General features: G+C 34.2%; 1 protein-coding gene across 1 annotated transcript in view; it reads right to left on the reverse strand.

The window, feature by feature from the left end:
* Positions 1–19,950, reverse strand: part of Lnpk (zinc-ribbon metal-binding protein lunapark) — a 41,877-nt gene extending 21,927 nt beyond the window's left edge. The window contains exons 1-11 of the mRNA XM_080175193.1: positions 19,879–19,950; positions 18,598–18,644; positions 17,242–17,294; positions 13,527–13,595; positions 12,198–12,323; positions 8,639–8,707; positions 7,573–7,621; positions 5,947–6,004; positions 2,235–2,455; positions 1,914–2,019; positions 731–851 (exon numbers count right to left, since the gene is read on the reverse strand). Coding sequence (XP_080031319.1) covers positions 731–851; positions 1,914–2,019; positions 2,235–2,455; positions 5,947–6,004; positions 7,573–7,621; positions 8,639–8,707; positions 12,198–12,323; positions 13,527–13,595; positions 17,242–17,294; positions 18,598–18,624 — 899 coding nt within the window. The 5' untranslated portion in view covers positions 18,625–18,644; positions 19,879–19,950. The remainder of the gene's footprint in view (positions 1–730; positions 852–1,913; positions 2,020–2,234; positions 2,456–5,946; positions 6,005–7,572; positions 7,622–8,638; positions 8,708–12,197; positions 12,324–13,526; positions 13,596–17,241; positions 17,295–18,597; positions 18,645–19,878) is intronic.
* Between the last annotated feature and the right edge of the window lie 34 nt (positions 19,951–19,984).

A 19,984-nucleotide genomic window follows, 5' to 3' on the forward strand; every position in this document is an offset into this window, starting at 1 on the left:
GTTTCATTGTTTAATGTTTAAAAATAAATAAGATTTAACCTTAATTAAAGAGATTTATGCTATTTTAAGAAATGTTTTTAATCATCTTAGTTTTGTTGAGCTGGATATTTAAAAACTGATATACCTACTCGAAAAAACATTAATCTTATATATATAAAAATTATAACTACAAAACATTAATTAAAATTTATAGAAAAATATTCCATTACGGGTCAGATAATGACTCATATCCGATGGATTAAAACCATTAGAGCTTGGTCCTGGGCCTTAGGTAATTTTACTTCATAATAACAATGTATATCAGTGTCTTATCCCTTCAGATCCCTACAATTTTTGTACTGTATTTAGGGTTGGTAATCCGAATCCGGAATCCGATTTTTTTAATAGCGGATTCGGATTCTTATTTGTTAGGCTAAAATTAGTGTCTTTAGTTTTTTTCTTTCAACCCCCCTCTTTGAGGCAAAGATCAACCCCCCTCCCCCCCCTACTGTCTCCACCTACACCACCAAGAAATAGGAGAAAAGCTATTATGAAAATATGAAAAAAAGCAGCTTTAGATTCTTCCCAGTACCCAGTAAAATTTATTCCCTTAATTTATTTTTTAAAAAAAGACTTTTAAAATATTGCTCGAATCCGAACCCGTCAAAAGAAAAAGAATCCGGAATCCGTGGATAATCTGTTTTATTTTTGGACGGATTGCCCATCCTAATTAATATGCAATGTAACCTACCTATTAGAAGGTCCGTCACCCACCAGATATTCCACCACTCTGTCCATGTACCCTCTCTCCCTGGGAATAATTGGACGGGGTAGGGGCGGCCCTCCACGCCCCATTCCACCGGGAGGCATTCCTGTTCAATAAAATTAATTAAATTAGGGGGTATAGTCCCTTTCGTGTCAACTCGTCTTAAGTGGCGTTTCGTCGTATTTTCATAGTAGCTTTTCTCCTATTTTTAACCCCTTTTGGAGGGCTCGAACTCTGCGGGGACAATGACCCAACCTAAACCTAAAATAACCTACTGTGAAAATACGACGAAACGTCCCTTAGGAGGCGATGTCACGAAAGGGACTATACCTACCAAAATTAAGATTATTTTTTAAAAAGACAATTTTTTGACTTATTATTTTTGATAAAATATGGAAAACTAGCGGCTACGCCCCTAGAAGCCTCTAGGGGCACTGGTAGGAGGGGGAAAAGTCGACCTCATACCTTTCTAAATATTAGTTTTAAAAGAGTTTTTAAAAAAAATTATTTGGGGGGGAGGGGGGTGAAGACACCCTCTCCAAACATAGTTTAAAACCTTCCCAGGACCTATAAGAAGTTTCACTGTAAAGGAGAACAATATCGGTTCAGCGGTTAGCGAGATCCTTCGGGACAGACAAAAAACGCTTACTACTTTATATTATAGGATGTCCCAAAATTACAAGGATGACAACATAGATAATAGCGAAGCACCAAAAAAGGAAGGACCAACGGACAAAGTGAGTTATAGAGCAGATGTTTAGTAGAGAGAGAGAGTTAAAGGTTAAATAATTTGTATTCTGAATGCTTTTTTGTATGGGATACCTTCACTAATAAAAATCAGTAGTGTATCTTAAAAAACAGCCCAAAAAATAACATTTCCCTATAGCGTTACAAACTGACTGATGACGGACAGACAGAGTGAAATTTTCAGAGAGAGGGGACAATGGGCTGTTTTTACACTAGTCCTTAAAGTCTTAAATTAACGTTTTCTTATTCATTAGTTTAAAAACTTTGGGGACTTTCAATTAAATTTTGATTGGTTAAATTCGTGTCCAAACGTTTTAACCACTAATTATAATCTACAGCAGATGCAATTTTGAGCATTATCATTGGGGATATACATCAATTTATCGGCCATTGTCTTATCCCTTTAGATCCCTGATTCTACCTCCTCTGCCCATGACCATGCCAGGTGGAGGTCCACCTCCTGCTCCAGGAGGCATTGGGCTCCGCCCCATAGCGCCTATAGTCTGGTTCATATTCACTGCATTCACCTAATTATATAATAATAATACTTGAGGTCTCAAAAGCTAAATTTTAAAGAGATTTCTTAACATTGAAAGTTTTTTTAAGAAAAAAATCACATTTTAATTCTAAAGTTACAAAAATATTCTATAAAATCGAAAACCATGTAAAAATATAATGTAGAGAAAAATTTTTCTAAAAAGTCAAATACCTAGGTAGGTATATTTTTCCTAAAACTCCTCACCTCTTTTCTGCTTGCAGGCATAGACATGGATTGATTTAACGACTGTTGGCCGGGGTTGGGTACCACCCTTTTTCTAAGGTCCATACCCCCACCTCCTCCCCCGCGGGGGGACCCAGCTGGATTTCTGGCCGCATGTGGAGAATTTGCCACAACCATGGGCTGCGGACGAAGTGAGGATCCTCCCGCTGGGCGTGGTCCCGCCACTGATCCAATATTACTTTCTAAAATAAGAAGTAACATGTTTAAAATGGACGTACGGACATTTTGGTAACGCTTATGGAATTGCTACGCTTTCTAAATCGTACCTAACTATTACATGAATCACCATGCAAAATTTAAAATCGAGAGGGAATTTCTAACATACTTAAATTAACAAATATATAAAAAGCTGTCCGTTCCGGACAGCCGGGCAGACTGATCCTAAATATAGAAAAGCTTTGATTTTAATAAGAATATAAATCAAATATCAGAAGAGTATTACAAACATGCCATACTCCAACTGAGAATGAAAAAACAGATCTGTATGTATAATATATACAGACAACTACCTCCCTTCCGTTTTCAAAGACCTATTTCGTCTCCTTCTAAATTATTTACTGCTGCTTGGCTGTATTTAATTTTCAATGACACAATAGAAAGGTTGCACAAGGCAGTTGCGATGGGAAGATACAGTTATTTAACACTTTCTCCCATTTTACTCTAATGATGAAAAAATCCTTTAGCAATGCCGTACAGAAATTGAAAAAAAATGAAAACAGAGAGTGAAAGTATTTGTTATGTAATTAAGAGGGATAATGGATAGTCGTTCAGCTGGCTTTAGATCTGTCTATCTGTGGTTAAGCTAACTGCTACACCAATATGATTCCCCTTTACAACGTAGCTTATTATTGGTCCATGGAAGGTTTTTAACTATTTCAGGGGAGGGTACCGCCACCCTTTTGAGAATAATCGACCATTGAGAAATGTACCATGTCCCTTTTTAGTACTTTTTGTATTAAAAGATAAAATTAAAGTGCCCTTTGAGGACTTTAGGGGGATATCCGCTAGTGTTAATTAAACTCATAAAAAACTGTCCGTTACAAGAAAATGTTTAAAAATATATGTTGCCAATTTTTGTTTTAAAATGGTTAATTTGTAAACAATTTGTTTTCTGTATTTTTTGAGTTCAGGTCATTCAACCCGTCTTACAATGAATGGTTATTCCTTTAAAACTGTAAAATTTCTTATAGACAACTACCTCCCTTCATTTTTCAAAGACCTCTTTCGTCTGCTTTTAAATTATTTTCTGCCACTTGGCTGTATTAATATAAGCGACAACGTTGGTTGATTTTCAATGACCCAATAGAAAGGTTGCACAAGGTGGTTGCGATGGGGAGATACAGTTTCTCCCTCTAGTGTTTTACTCTAATTATTAAACTAATATTCTTGGTTTCATACCAAATGGAAGTAAGGAGGGATAAAAGCCGGGGAGGGAGAAGACATTGGCCTGTTTATTATACTAGTCCCCAACGTTTTATAATAACGTTTTCTTATTAGTGGTCTTAAAAACTTTGCGGACTTTTATTAAATTTTCATTGGTTATTTCATTAAGTTGAGTATCCAAACGTTTTAACCTTTAATTGTAATCACAAAAGGGTTAATTTTGTGTACTATCAATGGGGATGTACATAAATTTATCAGCCATTGTCTTATCCCTTTTGATCCCTGGTTATAAGATTTAAAAAACATGGACCAAGGGATAAGAAAATGGCTATAAAATAATGTACAACCCAAATAATAAAAAACAAAATTACCCCGTCTGTAGATTATTATGGGTAAAAAAGTTTGGACACTGATGTTGTCTACAACCCAATCAAGATTTTTATAAAGTCCCCAATGTTTTTAAATCAACGAAGATTGTTATGAGATTAGTAGATTTCAAATGATAGGCGCATCTAGTCTCTATATTATTCTGTCCACTCCCTTTAAGATAAAAACGCTAAATCCATTTTTAAAAGCGAAGCTTTTCTATAATAAGGGTCGGTCCGTCCGTCCGTAACGGATAGCTTTTTTCGTTTATTTAGGCATGTTAGAATTGTCCTATCGATTTCAAATTTTGTATGGTGATTCCTTTAGCAGTTAGGTACGATTTAGAAAGCGTAGCAACTCTATAATCATTACCAAAATGTCCGTACGTCCATTTTAAACATGATGATTTTTTTACTTTTTTAACATCAAATTTTTATGTGATCTAATTATCCGATTGATCTGATTTTTGGTATATTAATTCCTGGGACAACAAAGTATAATGTAATAAAAGAAGCAACTCTATAATCAAGTCCTAAAAATTTAAGTATGTCCATAAACATTATCCTGTATCAAGCAGTTTTTAACAAATTTACTCACAATTTTGCTTTGACTCTTATACATTTATATTAGGATTATTCAGTTCTGAAACTATACAAGTGTTAACGTCCGTTTGTCCTACCGTTTCAGTGCTTCGCTTTTATGGATGTTGTCATCCTTGTTTGTATATGAACAACGAATTGTTTGAGGGGGGTAAAATATAGCTGTATTATAATCCAATAAAGGGGGGCATTTCTTTAGCGTTATTAAATAAAGTTGTGTGCATGCTTCCAGTCAAATTAGGTCAATATGTTCTTAATTATGACCAAGGCATAGTATAATTAAACGCATAATTAAGAACAGTTCGACCTAATAAGCGCATTTGACTAGAGCCTTACACACAACATTACGGACTATCAAGAAAAAATGCCCCCCTTTTAAGTTTCATCCATATTGTATAAACACTGCGATGATTAATATGTGGAGAAAGGTGTTACAATTAATCTTTGTAAAGACTGATGTATTACAGGGAAGGAGGGGACATTGGACTGTTTATTACACTAGTTCCCAAAGTTTTATAATAACGTTTTATTATTCATTTGCTTAACAACTTTGGGGAATAATATTTTTGATTTGTTGGTTCATTAAGTTGAGTGTCCAAACGTTTTAACCAGTAATTGTATTTTACAACAGGTGTAATTTGGTGATTTATCATTGGCGATGTATAGAATTTTATTTACCATTGTCTTATCCCTTTGGATCCCTGGATGTATAACCTATTATGTTCTACACACCCTTTCACTTTCTCTTTATGACGTAATACAATTTCCAGTATGGCTTCCAAACCGATTAATATCCGCTGAATTAGAACCGGTTCTGAACCATACTGAATAATCATGTATTGTATTGTATTACAGATCATTTTTAAAGAATAATAAAATAAAAATTAAAACACTTTTGTTGGCCCTCGGAACATCAGGGTTGGCCAAACTGGATTTAATCTTTTGTTTTCATTTTGCTATCTACGGAAAGTTGTCTATAATACGATGCAATAAATAACTACTCTATTTAGATTTATCATTTGTTTTAAGAATGTGAATCTACTCTACAAGAGTTTAGTCTGTCATACCAGGGATCAAAAGGTATAAGACAATGGTCGAAAAATCAATGTACATTGTACTTCCCCAATGATGATACATAAAATTAATATTCTGGAGATTACTTTGAGTTGTTGAAACGTTTGGACACTCAATAAATTAACCAACCAATCAAAAAACAATCAATGTCCCCAAAGTTATTAAGCTTTAAGATAACGTTATTATAAAACATTGAGGACTAGTGTAATAAAGAGTCCAATGTCCCCTCCCTCCCTGAAAAGCGCATGTACCTGCAGATTTGCCAGGAAGCCTGGATGGATCATATTTTTCAAGTATCTGGGTGGCAACCTGCAAAATAATAGGTTTATTACCCTAGACGCTCTGTCAGACACAACAATTTTTAGCAGACGAAATGTTTGTTTATATTTTTGGACGATATTATCTCCAAAAAGCTAGCTTTACCCACAGAACTATTAATAGCTGTCTAACGAAAACGCCTCTATGGGCCCATAGGTGGCGATTTCTCTTAGGAAAGTGTTAGTACCTTATAAAAATTATAAAAATGTTAAAATTAATATCTTTTCAAGTAGAAGCATTATATTCATTATTTAAACAGGATATAATATTTTGCAATAAAGGTACTAAGAAAGAGAGGGAATGTCTGATTGAGCCAATAGGAGAATCGCATCGGTAAATACATTTAATTTCATTGGTTGAAATTTTGTACACATCTTGTCACGAATGCATGTTTTTTTTCATTTCATACATAGTTAAAAGTCAGCTGTAAACAGTATATTTTCTTAGTAGAAAGCTTTGCGGAATCAGAATTAATTGCCCAAAAATTTCGTTTAAATTTGAAAGCTTCGAAACGAGGTGGATTCTTAAAAAACAAGTTAGGCTGGCTACTCGCTGGTGAGGCAAAATTATTTTTGTGAAAAATCCTCCAAAATCGTATAAAAAAGTTTACAAAAATTAAATAAAATATTAAAAGGGTTATTAACATATGATTTTGTTTAATTTTTAGATTTTTAATGTGCTTTTGGATGATTTTTCACAACAATAATTTTGCCTCACTATCGAGTAGCGAGTCTATCATTTTTTAAGAATCCACATCAGCTTGAGTCGAAAGTAAACAATACTTTTGTCTGCTAGAAATGTTCCTTCTTAGATTTGACGAAAAAGGGGTTCAGAATATGCTTCTATTCTTCTATTTCTATTTATTTTGCTAACCATTAGCAAAAACAAGGGGGGGGGGGGGGGGAGTTTGTACACTCGTATTTTTATTGTTTTTTGGGGGTCTTTAGCTCCACTAGCCCCAAGAATTAAAGTTCCAAAATTCAATTTTTAAAGTTTTACAGGTAGATTCGATCATATAAGAGAGCTTACAAAACTAGGAATTAGGTTGATAACTATAAAAACAAGCCCATACGTCCAGGGCAAAATTTGGTGCTGAATTTCATATTCTATTAGTGTGCAAACCCCCCCCCCCCCTTCTTATGTACAATGATAGCAATGATTTTAGAATAGTTATTAATCGTATCGTATTATAAACAGCTTTCCGCGGATAAAATGTACAATTATAAGATTTTAACAAGTTTTGTTAACCCCAAAATGCCGAAGGCACGGGCTAACAAAACTGGTTTTAATATTAAGATTGAACATTTTTGTATTCGTGCAAAACTGTAATACGATAGAATACACGATTTTTCAGTGTGGCTTAGAACCGGATCTCACCCAGCGGATATTAATCGGTTTGGAAGCCATACTGGAAATCAGTTCATAATTGTAAATGAATGTTATATTCCCATTTTGACCATTTTATTAAATAAAATCTGTATTAACCAGGGGAGGGGGTATATTAGGATGTTTATTACACTAGTCCCCAAAGTTTTACTATATTGAATAATAAAAGGTACCTTATATGTTTCCTTCTCCATAACTTCATCCAATATTTTAGACTTCTCCTCCTGTTGAGTTATTTAATGTGTTTGCTATTACTGATTTGATATTTTCTCAGGCTAGAAAAGAGATATATTGAAACGAACAAAATTTCCTGATTCTACTCCTTAAGTCCTTTACTGGGCGCACCATGAAAACGTTATTATAAAACTATGGGGACTAGTGCAATAAACAGCCCATTGTCCCCTCCCTCTCTCTTTCTCTGCCCCCCTTTCATAAATGTATGCCTATTGTTCTAATTCATACTTTTAATTGCGCAAATTCTATAAAAAGAAGGGCAAATAAAACTAATTTTAGAATATGGATTTCCCTACAAGACAAAGTAAAACACCTTTTAACTATTAGAATAAAAATATAACATGTTATTCAGGGAGGAAGGGGATATTGTTTTTTTTTATTACACTAGTCCCCAACTTTAATAATACCTAACGTTTTCTTTTTAATTGGCTTAACAATTTTAGGGTCGGGGACTTTTATTGAATTTTAAATGGTTGGTTCATTAAGTGTCCAAATAATTCAACAACAAATTCTATTCTACAGAAAGGGGGAATTTTGTTTATCATCATTGGGAATGTAAATCACATAATTGGCCATTGTCTTATCCCTTTAGATCCCTGCATGTTATGCCTTCGTTCAGAGCAGATTTCAAAAAGATTGAAAGTTTTTTTTTCCAATACCTCCTGGGTTTATTTCATTCGAAAATCAAATTAAAAAAACAGAATATAATTTGTTTTGGCAATTCCAAGTTCATCTAATTTCTAAATCTTAGTCCCATAGGTTCAGGGTGAGTTGGTAGCGGACAAGAACCATCCTCTACTAAGACGTCCATGGGTGGGAGGTTGTAAGGGGTGTTTATCCCCCTCAAAATTGAAACAAATACTTTAGATTACCCCCTCAAACCTTTGAAACCACTCATTTAATTTCCCTCAAAAAATCTGGGAGTCCTTGCCCTCTCCCACAATATAAAAAAAGATCCACTGAAACAAGGGACATATTCAAAAATTAAGTGGTTAACACATAAATTCCTTGAGTTTGGTAAGCTTGGCATCATCCTTGCTTATCTTACTATGATACCACCAGGTGGATACTCTCCTAAACATAGAGAGATATTAGTAAGCTAGTAGTATCCTTGCTTATCTTACTATGATACCACCAGTGGATACTCTCCTAAAAATAGAGAGATATTAGTAAGCTTGTAGTATCCTTGCTTATCTTACTATGATACCACCAGGTGGATACTCTCCTAGACATAGAGAGATATTATTAGTAAGCTTGTAGTATCCTTGCTTATCTTACTATGATACCACCAGGTGGATACTCTCCTAGACATAGAGAGATATTATTAGTAAGCTTGTAGTATCCTTACTTATCTTACTATGATACCACCAGGTAGATACTCTCCTAAACATAGAGAGATATTAGTAAGCTTGTAGTATCCTTGCTTATCTTACTATGATACCACCAGGTGGATACTCTCCTAAACATAGAGAGATATTAGTAAGCTAGTAGTAACCTTGCTTATCTTACTATGATACCACCAAGTGGATACTCTCCTAGACATAGAGAGATATTATTAGTAAGCTTGTAGTATCCTTAATTATCTTACTATGATACCACCAGGTGGATACTCTCCTAAACATAGAGATATTATTAGTAAGCTTGTAGTATCCTTAATTATCTTACTATGATACCACCAGGTGGATACTCTCCTAAACATAGAGAGATATCAGTAAGCTTGTAATATCCTTGCTTATCTTACTATGATACCACCAGGTGGATACTCTCCTAAACCAAGTGTCTATAGTTTTCTAATTGTAAAGACGACATTTCATTCCGCATATTTGATGGACACAGGAGACATTATAGTCAGGACAGCAAGCTATTAAACAAGGCCACATACAGTTATAGCGACAAAATTGTGGCCGAAAAAGAAGACCGCATACGGTTATAGCGACTAAAATTGATGAAAAGCAAGATACTATACTGTTAAAGCCACTAAAGTGATAGAAATGATAAACGCATAATGTTAAATCAAATTGCATAAGTTTTAGCAAAAATAGTTAAAATAATCTAGGTTTTAGCGACAAAAGATGGTAATAAACGGGGCTGTTACATTTTAAAAACTTTCTGAAATGCAATAAGCACCGATCAAAGAAAATCAACAGATTTTTCTTCTATCAACATCAAAACCCATTCTCAAGGCGACCACCGCCTTTTTGATATTAATATTGAAAATAACGTACTACAAAAAAATTACAATGAACACAATAACGTACATTTTTTGAAAAAATAACGTACAAAAACGTACCATAAAACACACACATATATATATATATTACAAAGTAGAACAATGTCTTTCCGTCTGTCTGAAGCTTAAGATTTCAGTAAATGATGAACTGATTGGGATCTACTCTTCAGGGAATTGATATCCTATTATATTATAGAAGTAAGCTTTTTATTTGTAGGGAAGAATCTCGCTGACCGCTGAACCGATGTGGTCCTCTTTTATATGGAAGCTTCTTATAGGTCCCTAGATGGTTATATGCTATTACATATTTATAAAGAGTCCGGGTATGGTTTTAGGCTATTTTTCTGCCCTCCATATTCCTTCCAATAATTTAACAAGGTAACTTCTCATAGGTCCCGGGAAGGTTAATAACTATTTTGGGGGAGGGTACCACCACCCTCCAAAGAGAAATCGCCCCTAGAAAAAGATTTCCCCCCTCTTAAAATTTTATTAAACTAAAATTAAAATGGGGCGTCAACCCCTCCCCCCCCCCAAAAAAATCCTCCTCCCAAATATTTTTTTTACTTTTTCTATCAAAATCTAAATTAAGCAATTGGGTTATCCAATTCAATTCCCTTCTCCTCTAGTGCTCCCCCCTCCCCCTAGAAGCCTCTAGAGGCGTAGCCGCTAGTACATAGAAAGAAGTATACTGATCCAAGGTTGTCCAACCTTTACTATTTGGAGGGGGGTATTAAAAAACTCAATTTGTGAAGGGGTGGGGGACGGTAAAATGGCAAGCGAAGCATGCTGAAATCTGTTTTGGGTGTTAACTACCCCCACTTAATTACCTCCCCTAAGAAAATTTACCCCAATTTAATCATGTAAAAAGTATCTACCTCATAATGAAGTTTTTATTCATCTATTTATGTACGATTAAATATTCCAGCAGCTTTGCCTCTAGCCTCTAGGGGCGTCACCTAAAGAGGTATTGGAAAGTCCCCCTTTTATAGGTATAAAATTGTTCGTTCGTAATTTGTAAAAAAACAAGGATGACAACATCCATAAAAGCGAAGCACTGAAACGGTAGGTCATACGGACATTAACACTTGTATAGTGTCAGTACTGAATAATCAGAATATAAATGTATAAGAGTCGAAGCAAAAATGTAAGTAAATTAAAAAAAACTGCTTAATACAGGATAATGTTTATGGACATACTTACATTTTTAGGACTATGTATAGAGTTGCTTCCCTTATAACATTATACTTTGTTGTCCCAGGAATCAATATATTAAAAATCAGAACAATCGGATGAATAGATCATTTTGTTGTTTAAAAAGTAAATCAACATGTTTAGAATGGACGTACGTAAGTACATACTAGTAACGATTATAGAGTTGCTACGCTTTCTAAATCGTACCTTACTACTAAAGGAATCACCATGCAAAGTTTGAAATCAATAGGTTAATTCAAACATGCCTAAATTAACTAAATTAATAATTAGGGTCGGTACAGACCGACCTTAATTATAGAAAAGCTTTGCTTTTAAAAAGAAAAAATGAGTAGGTTTTTTTAAAGAAAGTTTCCCCACCACACTTACCTACTTGTTAAATTTAAAAAAAATAGAAAATTTTTATTGGAGGGGAGATTTTTTGCTTTTTTGTAGGGGAGTTGGGGTTTCCCAAACCCCAAATAAATAGCCTAAAACCACAACAAGAACAGTAGGTATATTACCTGAAGAGTAGAACCCAATCGGTTCAACAATTACCGAGATCTTGAGCTTAAGACAGACGGATAGACAGAGAGACATCGTTCTACTTTGTATTATAGAAAGTAGTATCTCATTCCTATAGTTACATGAAAACATAAAAATCAACTAAAAATTATCTCGCTAACTGACGAACAAATATAACACTCATTTAAAGTGTAACTTTTCATTTGTCCTATTAAGGTTTGTAATTAGAGGATTTTTTTTTGATATTTACTGAAATGTTTGATTGAGTATAGTTATTTTATGGAAGCTTCACAATGACGTCATAGATCCCAGGATAAATTTGTAAAATGGCGCGCGAAGCGCGCAGAAATTTTTTATAATAGTTTTTAAGAAATACAAATATATTAATGATTTCTAATACTATCATACATTACAGAAAAACGTACAATAACGTATGCTGAAATGTTCATATTGAACACAAAAACCAATAACGTACAAAAACGTACCAAAAAACTTAAAATGGTGTTCAGTATGAACATATTGAACATAACGTATATGGTGGTCACCCTGCATTCTTTTAATGCTCTATAGTGTCTAATAAAAACTTTTTTCTTCATATTAGGGCAAATAAAAATTACATACCTAAAGAAAAACAAGAAAGTTGGAATAAGAAACAGGATGGGTAGAAAGATAATGTAGTCCTCTGTCCTCTGAGCTGACCGATACAGGTAGAAAACACAGCCAAAAGCCAGCACCCAGAATATTAACCTAAATTAAAAGATTATTTCAGGGATCTAAAGTGATAAGACAATCGTCGAGTAAAAGATGTACATCCCCGATGGTGATACACATAAATAACCCTTCTGTAGGTTACAATTAGTGGTTGAAACGTTTGGACACTTAACTTGTTAAACTAACCAATCACAATTCAATAAGTCCCCAAAGTTATTAAGCCAACGAATAAGAAAACGTTATTATAAAACTTTGGGGATTAGTATATCAAACAGCCCAATGTCCCCTCCCTCCCTGTAAATAAGATTAATCAAGCGTGGTACAACCATTAAGAAACGGCGGTTTAACCGCTGAATCCGCCAAAAAAAGCATCTACCAGTGCCAATTGTAAAAAAATACATAGGTATATTTTTTGGCTAAGTTATTTTTTGAGGGGCCGGGGTTAGTTTTTTTTCTACTCTTGCGTACGGGGGCTCCCGTGTGCCAAATATGACCAAACTTAACCTAACCTAAAGTAATAAAACAAAAAAACTACCTCCCCTCTTAATTAGGTTTTTGTTTTGTTTAACAAGGCACTTTAAGGGAAATCGCCAATAAAAAAATTAAATGGATATCTATAATACAAAGTAGAACGATGTCTGTCTGTCCGTCTGTCTGTCCGTCTGAAGCTTAAGATCTCAGTAACCACTGAACCGATTGGGCTCTACTCTTCAGGGAATGTACCTACTGGTCCTGTGATGGTTTTAAGCTATTTTCTTGGGGGGTAGGACACCCCCAACCCCCCCAAAAATGAAAAATACCCCCCCCAAAAAAAAAAAATTTTTACTTTTTCTTTTTAAATCTAAAATACGAAAAATTAGTTTGATCAAACCTCTTGGGGCAAAGCCCCTAGAGGCTAGGGGCGAAGCCGCTAGTATTATATATTGTGTATATTTCGGGGGTTAACAATGTTTATTATAAATAGGTTATAACTCTGTCTTAATTTTTATTTGTCATTAAGGGGGAGGTAGGTTGTGCTAAAATTCCGTAAAAGTGTGAGTTTAAAGGCTTAAAAACAGTAGTAGAACGATAATATTATCGTTAACTTTAAAACTAAATTTTTGTCTATGGTTTTAATCAATAAGGAATACACAAATTTAGTGAATATTATCGTTCTACTACTGTTTTTAAGCCTTAAAACGCACACCTTTACGGAATTTTAGCATAACCTACCTCCCACTAGATAAAAATACAACTTACCCATAGATAAGAATTTTCTTGACTACGGTGCTTTGAGAGACGAGACTTTGCCTCTTATTATTACTTATTCTGGCAACATTTCAATTTCAGTTTTTTTTATGGTGTAATTAAATTTTTACTTTTAACTGATTGCTGCGCCCCGAGCATTTAGGGGCTCTATATTCAAAGTTGTAAGAAGGAAGCAAGAAAATAAGCTAATACCATCACAAGGATTGAATCTAAATACATAATAGATTAAAACCATTTCAGGACCTATGTGAAGCTTTCCAGATGGTCATATTGAAATCATGAGCTTAAGAAAAAAAAACTTTACTGCTTTATATAATACTAGCAGCTTCGCCCCTAGACTCGTAGGAGGTCATTGTGAACACATACAAGGCAACAGGTCAATCTCTACTTAACTACTGTTGCCCGATCTGGACACCTGCTCTAAGTAAAACCTCCTGGAATGACCTCCAGACAGCCCAGAACACTGCTCTTAGAGTGGCTACTGGCTGTCATGCTATGTCTGACACTGACCATCTTCACTCAGAGACCAAAGTTTTACAGGCACGTCTCCACTGTGAAATGTTGAGTAAACAATTCCTGCTAGCCACTCAAAAACCTGGACATCCTAATAGAGTGGGCCTAAATTCACCACCACCTGGCAGACAGATGAAAAAGTCCTTAAAGTCTCAATTTGGCAGGGAAATCAAGAACATTTCTCGTCCTAACCTGTCTGATGATGACTACAAGGCAAAGTTGAAAATAATCCACACAAATACTGTGAAAGATGTTATCAACAATACCCGCAACAAGGTATTAAACACCCGCCTGCCAGAGATTAGCAAGACTGAACAAAGTCTTCCTAGAGTCACCAGATCAACCCTGGCACAACTGAGGTCTGGATACAGTTCTTATCTGAACAGTTACAAGGCCCGTATAGATAAGACTGGTTCCTTAGTGTATAGATGTCCCAACTGTGACAGTTCACACACAACCCAACATCTCTTCAACTGTCGACAAAAACCCACTAACCTCAACATGAAGGATCTATGGAAAAACCCGGTGAAAGTTGCCAGATTCCTGGATTTGGCAACAGATGTTGATGATCGAGTTTAGAAGGATCTGGGCTAAAGAAAGAAAGGAGATTTTTTCTAAAGGTTCAGGGGAGAATTTTAAAAATTTTGTTTACATTTTTTTTAGATATTTTTTGTATTTTATAACATTTTATAACTCTTTATAACATTTTATAACTTTTTATATTTATTTATATTGATTTATATTATTTAAAACCTTTGGATTTTTTTTTTTTTTATTGTTTTTTAAACTTTCTTTGCCATTAGCCTATTTGGGGCTTCGCCCCTACAGGAGAACGAAGTTTTCACAATCTTTTTGAATTTGATAAAACAAAGTTTAAAAAAAGAAAAGAAATTTAAAAAGCAGAAAAATAATCGAAATATAAAGAAAATATAAAAAAGTATAAAAAATATAAAAAATTTATAAAAATATATACCTAAAAACATAAAAAAACATTAAAATTAGAAAAAAATATGAAATTTTTTTTTTGGGAGGGGGGAATTTTCATTTTTGGGGGGTAGGGGGTGTCCCACCCCCTAAGAAAAAAGCTTAAAACCACCACAGGACCAATAGGTATATACCCTTAAGAGTGGAATCCAATCCGTTCAGTGGTTACTGAGATCTTAAGCTTCAGACGGACGGACGGACGGACAGACATCATTCTACTTTGTATTATAGAAGGGGGGGGGGGGGGTTAATGCAACCATCTCCTAATCAATGATTAAATGGCACTTAGAATGCGAATTTCGATCTGAAATTTTTCATGAGTAATCCTTGGTAGGTCTATTTTCCCTAAATCGAACAAAAAGTTGGGAAAAGTAACGGCTGGCGGTTTTGCCTATTTTCAGGGCAAATTCATCATTAATTACGTAGGAATCAACTTTTTAAAACATATTCTTGGTTTAATTCATGTTAAATAATCGCAATAACCATTTTTAAAATTTAACCGTTGATAAGGTTTTTGAGCAACAAAAAGTATTATGTGGAGATAGGTTTTGTGACTAATTTGCTCTTATTTAATCAAAGTGCCATTTAATCATTGATTACGAGATGGTTGCATTAAACACCCCCCCCCGGGCCCCCCCCCCCCCCTATATATATCTAACTTCAAGTAATACCTAAATTCTTGTCATAACAATCTTTTTGTTTTACGCTACAAATATGTAATTAATCTTCAAATGAGATTTAATTCTTGTACTTGAAAAAACTTTTGAAAGAGAATGGGCGAGATTTTGCAATTTTATGTAAAATTTCTCAGGGATCTAAAGGGATAAGACAATGGCCAACAAATTGATGTATATCCCAAATGACGATACACAAAAATACCCCTTTTGTAGATTAAAATCAGTAGTTGAAAGTGAAACGCTTGGACACTCTACTTAATGAACCAACCAATTAAAATTCAAGAAAAGTCCCCAAAGTTGGTAAGCCAACGAAAAATAAATGTTATTATAAAACTTTGGGGACTAGTGTAATAAATAACCCCTCCCTGGGCATTTCAAGTTAATATCTGTTTTAATATAAAGCATACTTATGTAATTATTAAAATCTTATTAATTTAAAGCCTTATCAAATATTAGGATCTTTAAATAAATATTTATAATGTGTCTTTGACGTCAAACAATGCAAAGCAGACTAAAAGGGATACTTTCATGAGAAGATGCTATTTAAGCAGGGTTGTCAGGAAAATTACAGGGCAGATGTTTTTTTTCTGGTTTTAACCACCAACAAAAATCCATAGCAAAAGTCCACCTTGAAAAATATGCTGTTTTCGCCTCCAAAAAGGCCCTAAATTACTACTTTTTCTCAAGAGACTTCTAATTTTTTTTCTTTAAATGCCTGTACACACAGCATTAAAACATTGTAATTTGTAAAAAAAAAAAATTATTTTTAGAAAGCAATATTTTTTATTGAAAAATGTTTTTAGGTATGAGAGAGGTGATAGTAAGCTGAGAGGATTTCTACAACTATCTTGAATGAATGAACGTTAGTAAAAAATTTGGGCTTGCTTCTTAAATTATAAAATTAAAGTTTTTAATTAAATATGCTAAAAAAAATTATCTATGAAACATAGAATAAGAATTCAGAAACTAACAAATACTTTTAGCTTAAATTAGGAACAGTGATCTTTTGACTCCCTTAATAATTTAACATTAATGTCGATAAGTTAATTTTATAATTTAAGAGGCAAGCCTAAAGGGGGGAGGCGGATGTGCCACTTTTTGAAACCGAAAGTAAAACGTGCATGATCTAAGCACATAAGAGTTATAACTCTAAAATTCGGCACAGCAGTTGCTTTTTCTGGTGAACAATATGGATCTGTGAGAAAACGGTGGCGAGATCGCCGCTTCCGCCGAAAACCGCCGTTTCCAAACGATTTTTTTGCCTTTTATCGCCAAATTAGACAGTTCTCAATCATCTGAGATAAACTTTTTTTCTCAAAAAATTTCCCTTATATTTTCACGTGACAATTGTAATATTAAAAAAATCCAAGTGTAAAATCTTAAAAGATGGTTTAAGGCTGATTTCTATCACTTTCTTGCTTTTTTTGAATGCAGACTCAGAGTCCCTAGATGCTTTGGGCAGAGCCACTAGGTAGTAATTTCATTCACAAATAAATAAATTAAAACATCCAAGTTTAAAAATTGAAATGTGCCTTTTGATTTCTTTTTCTAGGGTCTCTAAAACTTCTTGGGTGCTCTTTTTCCTCTGTAAAAAAATATTATTTTTAATTAGGTTTAAAGTTAGTTAAATATTTTTTTGATCATTGGGTAGGTAACTAACATTTAGTTTACCAATCAAATTTAGGGAAGGCAGGTGGGACACTTTTTGAAAACAAAACTAAAAGTTGCTTTAAAGAGATGCAATGTGGAACTGTGAAGAAACGGCAGCAGAACCGACGCTATACCCGAAAACTGCCCTTTTCCGCATAATTATTTTTGTTATTTCGTGGCAAACTAAACAATTTTGTATCATTTGAGACAAACATTTTCTTTTCATAAAAATTACAAGTGACCATTGCATTGAAAATATAAGGAAAAAAGTTGTCTCAGTTGAAAGGCAAACAAATTTTAGCGGGAAATGGCGGCAATAGAGGCGGTTACGCCGCCGTTTCTTTACAGTTCTACATTGTTCCTCTTTAAAGCGACTGCTGTGCCAAATTTCAGTGCTGGTAACTCTTTGTTTAAATTAATTTAATTTGGCTTTTAGTTTTGGTTTTAAAAAGTGTCACACCAATTTATTAATTTTTCCGTCGATATTTGTGCTGTAGTTCCTAATAAACCTAAACTTTCCATTAAAATATAATTTTGCTCTTAATGACATGACACGGACAGTTAGATTACACCAGAATTATTTAATAATGAAATACATTTAAATGGATTAAAAATTTGTAGGTACTGTTTTCCTAACATTAAAATGATTCGAATAGGTATCATATGTAATCTAAGTAAGATGGTGCAAGGAGTTTTTAAAAGCCTATAACAAATTGTTTTTATGGATATAACTTTTAAAAAACAGCTTTTTTAATCCATTGCATTGTACTTTTCTACTGAAATCCAAGACATTTGTGCAGGTGTGACAAACGTCGGAGTGGGAAAACACAGGAGTGTCTAAAATATTAAGTTAATTAAGTATTTCTATAAGTATAAAGGTTAAGTTAGGTTAAGATATGAATATACAAATAAGACCTTCCCCCCTTGCAGGAGTAAAAAAAAGCTATAATGTGCTTTAAAATAGGTTAGGTTAAATGTTCAATCCGACGTTTGTCACTCCTGCGTTTATCTTAGGACCTTAAATTCTAAAACTAAACATTTTAGAATTTAGGTACTGATATGAAGAAAAGGGTATAGTCCTTTTAGTGGCAACGCTCCTTAAGGGGCGATTCTTCGTATTTTTCACAGTAGCTTTTCTCCTATTTCTAGCCCCTGTGGGGCAATCACCTAACCCAATATAACCTAACCTAACCTAAATAAGTGCCACGAAAGGGACTATTCCCAAAGGAAATGCTTACCCGAAATTTGGAAAGTATAAACCCCATCTTGAGGTGAACAGATATATCTGAAACAATAAGTTGATAATATTCATTATTCTTTGCAATAGGGGTTCCAAACCGATTAATAGCCTCTTGATTAGTACCGGTTCTCAGCCATACTGAAAAATCATGTAATCATATTTTTTCACGTTCACAATGTTCCACCATAATTCTAGATTTGTTAGACCGGGCACTCGGCCAATATGGGCTGACAAGAATAGTATAATTTTTCATTTTAATATTCACGGATAGCTGTCTATAATACGATGCGATATATAACTATTGCAGGCATTAAAAAGAGTTACAATTATATATTTTTTTCATTGATATACTCCAAATTGAACTGGAATACATTAACAAAATCACTAGGTAGGTACTTATTTAAATAATTTTAGATGTTTTTTTTCGAACAAAACTAAGAATAATCTATAACATAGAGTTCAGTAATGTTTATTAAAAATATATTAAATGCAGTGTCAGCAAATAACTTTCCTTAATTTTAGCAATAATAGCTCACGATTTTCAAGGATATGTTAATAGTTTTTAAGTTGCTAGTTCACAATTGGCAATACGTGTACGGTACGGTACGGACGTGACTTTCTGGTAATGATTATAGAGTTGCTATGCTTTAATGGATTTAAGATATAGGTGGACATTATGATAGGAGAAAATTTTCGTCGATTTATCCTGCTAAAATGCAGGCTTGTTAAAAACCCAGGTTTTTAAAAAAATATAATGTTTGGCCTAAGTTTGGTGATCGGTTCGAATCTAGGCCCGACACCGCGTCACAACGAAAGACGTTAAAAATGGTTCCTACTGCAGCTATATCTGGTGCGCGACATAAATAGTTTGAGTAGGGGGGAATGCCTTGGCGCAACTCGTTACCATGTACAGTTAGGACTTCTCAGACAAAGGTCGTGCAATCAAAGGGTTAATTGTCTGTTGGATGTTAACCTAATATCTTTGGGTATTTTAGTATCGCATCCCATTTCAAGCGGATGATGCTCTGTATTCTCTAGATGATCACTTAAAATCGGAAGAGACTCCCGCTATTAGAGTAAAACACTAGTGGGAGAAAGGGTTAAATAACTGTATCTCCCTATCGCATGAACCTTGTGCAACCTTTCTATTGGGTCATTGAACCAATGGTGTCGCTTATATTAACTAGTAGCAGAAAATAGTTTAGAAGCAGACGAAAGAGGTCTTTGAAAAAGAAAGGGAGGTAGTTGTCTGTATGGTAAGGTAAAAATGAATACTAACCTTAATTCCTTAACTGTGAAGCCTTACAATCTCCTACACCCAGGTTGTTACATTATTATATTATCTTAAATCAAAATTTTTATCCATCTATAATCTTGAAAAATTA

This window comes from Acartia tonsa, chromosome 10 (assembly GCF_053477335.1).
Source record: "Acartia tonsa isolate MP-2025a chromosome 10, ASM5347733v1, whole genome shotgun sequence".
NCBI classification, from domain to species: domain Eukaryota; kingdom Metazoa; phylum Arthropoda; class Copepoda; order Calanoida; family Acartiidae; genus Acartia; species Acartia tonsa.